This window comes from Marmota marmota, unplaced genomic scaffold (genome assembly GCF_001458135.2).
Source record: "Marmota marmota marmota unplaced genomic scaffold, marMar, whole genome shotgun sequence".
Classification (NCBI taxonomy): Eukaryota; Metazoa; Chordata; class Mammalia; order Rodentia; family Sciuridae; genus Marmota; species Marmota marmota.
In genome coordinates, this window is record NW_025999871.1 from 69,584 (window position 1) to 73,882 (window position 4,299).

At 42.1% G+C, this 4,299-nt stretch overlaps 1 protein-coding gene across 1 annotated transcript; it reads left to right on the forward strand.

The window, feature by feature from the left end:
* The first annotated feature begins 559 nt into the window (after positions 1-559).
* Positions 560-1,429, forward strand: LOC107159776 (olfactory receptor 10-like). Its single transcript, XM_015506386.1, has one exon. It carries the CDS (start codon positions 560-562, stop codon positions 1,427-1,429), a length of 870 nt encoding a protein of 289 aa, XP_015361872.1.
* The last annotated feature ends 2,870 nt before the right edge of the window (positions 1,430-4,299 follow it).

The following is a 4,299-nucleotide window of genomic DNA, read 5'->3' on the forward strand; positions in this document are numbered from 1 at the left end:
ATAAATTCCTTTAAATATGTCCTTTTCTCTGAATTGAGAGCTATTATGTCAGAAAATTATTGGATATAAAAACATTTAGCATGCAGTTTTTTTAATCTTTAGTTGTATGTGAACAAAATATCTGTAGTTTACTTCTTTCTTTTTATGCGCTGCTGGGATCCAACCGAGGGTCTCACATGTGTTAAGCAAGCACTCTACAACTGAGACACAACCCAAGCCCCACATTCTACATTTTAAAAGCTTGTTTCCACATAATTGCAGTAGGTCCTCAGTGCAGTGAGGGAGGCGATGCATCCTTGACATTTTCACACAAGAAATCTCAGACACAAGGCCTTTGCTATAGTCATAGAACAAACAAGCAGCAAAACTAGAGTTCAAATCAGGTTCTTATCACTCCTAATCCAGTGCTATCTTCCTTAGAGAAGAGCTATGAAAAGAAGACAGGACAAAAATGCATACAATAGCAAAACAGTGTTAGGCAATATTGTGACATAGAAATTTAATATGTTTTTAACAAGAGCATTGAATTGTCTTCTGTTATTTGTGCAGGTAAAAGGCTATGGGAAGTTTCAATACCAGTTTGGGAGAGGGCTTCATTTTGGTGGGCTTCTCAGATTGGCCTCACCTGGAGCTCCCCTTTATTACTTTCATTTCAGTATTCTACTCTCTGACTCTCTTTAGCAACACCACCATTATCACACTTTCACAACTGGACCCTCGACTGCACACGCCCATGTACTTCTTCCTCTGCCACCTCTCCTTCCTGGACCTCTGCTATATCACTAGCACTGTGCCCCAGCTGCTGATCAATCTTTCTGGACTTGAGAGGACCATCAGCTATGGAGGGTGTGTGGCCCAGTTCTTCACTGTCCTTGCTTTGAGTGGAACTGAGTGTGTGCTCCTGGTAGTGATGGCCTTTGACCGCTATGCTGCTGTGTGTTGTCCACTCCACTATACAACCACCATGCACCCCCTTCTCTGCCTATCTCTGGCTATTGTTGCCAGAGTGGGAGGCCTCCTGAATGCTCTTATTCAGACAGGCCTTGTGGCATCCCTGCCACTCTGTGGCCTTCACTGCCTGAACCACTTCTTTTGTGAGATGCCTGTGTTACTGAAGTTGGCTTGTGAGGATACAGGAGGAACAGAGGCCAATCTGTTTGTGGCTGGAGCCATAACTTTGGTTGTTCCTGTCGCACTAATTTTAAGATCTTATGCCCACATTGCTCAGGCATTGCTGAAGATCAAGTCAATGACTGGGTGCAGAAAGGCTTTTGGGACATGTGGCTCCCATCTTTTGGTGGTCTGTCTTTTTTATGGCTCAGCCATGTACACATATCTCCAACCCATGGGCAGTTACTCTGATAGTGAAGGAAAGTTTGTTGCCCTTTTTTATACTGTCATTAGTCCCATGCTTAATCCTATACCCTAAGGAACAAGGATGTTAAGAGGGCTCTGTGGGATGTACAGGGAGAGAAAGCACTTTCAGGTAGGAGGGGTAAGGTGGCCAAAGAACATTTTCTGTGATAACTTTTTTACCCTGAAACACTTTCTATTATTTAGAGTTAGCTGGTCACTAGAAAACAGTGGTGGTGGGACTCAGGTTTTTAGCTCCTTCCTTTTGCAAGTGGGAATCTCATTAATTGCTTTGTAGCTAATATCTACTCTCATTGTGCAGCAGGGAGTCACTGCTGATCTGTATCACAACTTCCCACAAAAATAACGCTGAGAAAAGGATATATTCTGGCCAGACGTAGAGATTAGAGTAAGGGAAGGATTCTAGACATTTCCAAGAGTGAAGGGAAAATTAATTGTGAAAAATGCCTTTTCCAAAGTCAATGACTCCCAATGTGGATGGCACTGTCCTTAAATGTGGAGAACAAGAGTTCACCACTTTGTTTCTAATAAATGGCCCCTGGTCACTTCCTCACATATCTGAGTACCTGTTCTAAGTTCTCCTACAATGATTAACCTTCTAGAATTCTAGTGGTTACCATTACTTGGCAGAAAGAGGAGATCATGATTACAGGTACTTTACTGAACATATGAAGTTTCAGATATGAGTTTCATTTACCTGCATGAAGAAAAAGTCAAAGTCATTAGGATAGTATTGAGTAAAGGAGGCATCCAAATCTGGTCAGCTGAACCTAGTCTTAATCATGTGACTTGGTGTCATGGACAAGATATTTTCATGCAAGAGAGAGGAGAATAAAAAATAAATGAGCACCAAAACAATCAGAAATGTGTTCTGGGATATAAAATATAAAAATTATTCATTCTATATAATTGCATATTTGTGCCTATTAACCATCTTCTCTCTAATCCAAAGAGATTTTTTTGTCCAAACTTAAATGATAAAACAAATGGATTAAAAGTAAATGCACATAGGTGAGCACCATGTAATAGCACACAAATATTTTATAATTAAAATGAAAAATTAGGTTAGAGATTAGAATATATTTGCATTGTATATAACAAACATGCAGGGCTGGGATTGTGGCTCAGCAGTATAGCACTCACCTAGCACGTGCAAGGTCCTTGGTTCAATCCTCAGCACTGCATTAAAAAAATAAATAAATAAAATATAATGAACATCCTACAAATCTTTTAGAACAGAGAAAATAGTCGAATAGAATGTAAAAGCATATAAGCAGATAATTCATGAAGAAAATGATACAAAGAATAAAAAAGAAATTCAGAATGTAAAAGCTAAAAACATAAAAAAAGAAAATGAGTTGTACAATAAACTATGTGAAAAGACATTGAGTCCAACTCATAATGAATTAAATGCAAATTACAGTAATAATCAGATATAATTTCATGCTCATAACACACATTTAAAGATATCTTCAAATAGAGCTTCAACTGAGGAGAAGCAAAGTTGGAAGATCAGAGATAGGCTGCAATCCCTGAACACTCCATAGCCCTGAGTGAAAGCAGGGAAAGAGCAAATGCCCAGGGGGTGATGATAGTGTAAATATTCTAAAACTTAATATTGAACAGTTTGACACTTGGAGGGACTGGTGTTTGGTTACCAGAGTAGAAAATAAGTCAACATTCCTTGATCCATAACCCTGACCAGGGTGGATTTTTGGGAAAGGGAGAAGAAAAGCGCATGTGCTTACTTCCTTAACAACAGCTGGAAATAAAAGCAGGCTAAATTAAAATGTGACAGAAATAACAAAGGCAGTGAAAGGGATCAAGTTGCTTAGAACAAACTGTGGACTGAAAGCCATGCCAGGCCTGGCAGCCATTTTATAGAATTCATAGCTAGCCAACCTCCCTAAAAGAAATTAAATCAACACAGCGCCACTCCACCTTCAGATAGCGACAAATAAAACTAGAGGGAATACCTCTGAAATGGGTTGCCCCAGTAATCTGTCTAGAAGTTACCTGTGGAGGAATCACTGCTAACAGAAAGTTACTGAAACCCCCTTTCCCTCACCATGGACAAGAGGAGTGCAGTGGAGCTGACCAAGAGCTAATTACTCTCAGGGACTGCTAACTCTGACCCAGCACTCAACACAACCTCTGTGGGAGCTCAGACAAAGATGGGCCAACTGACACCCCACCCCATCGTGGTGATGAGTAAAACCCAGTGGGCTGTACCCACCAGAACTGAGGCTTCTGTTGTGCAGGGAGGCCAGAGACAGCTTGTACCTGCAGGCCTCATGGTTGCAGAAGGGTTCAAGGTGCTTGGATAGCAGCATATCAAGGATATCCCAGAAGAAAGAAGTAGCACAGCGATTTAAAACTGTGAAGAGTAAGAGACCAGGGGCAGGCTGTCCAACTGACTCTTTTTCCCAGTCAGCAGAGGGGAACAGAGCTCACTTTTCATACTCACAAACATTAAGAGCTCTCTTGGGCCAAGTGTCTCTCTATCCCAGTCAGAGGGTCAGTGTGGTAAGCCATTCTTATAGACCGTGGCCGCCATTAGAAGATGGCGCCGGCTTCCACTGTGGCCTGTGATAAACAACTCCTTTTATGGAGAGTTGGCGCGCAATCCCTTACCACCCTATGAGAGAGATCCACGTGGCAGCTTGGGATTGGGATGCGGGGGGCTTTATTAAGCTGTGCTTGGGCGTGGCGGGGGCAGGCGCTAGAAGAATGATACATGACTCAAGGCCTGAATAAACTGTTGAAAGAAGAATCCTGTGTCGTGTTTCCCTTGCCGGCGAGGGGTCGTGACAGTTGGTGGCCCGCACGGGGAACATATTCCTCGAACCCAGGATCCAGAACTTTCAGCAGTCAGGGTGGTGCACCAGTAAGTTCCCAGGTAAGTGGGAATCCGCAAGTAAGTAG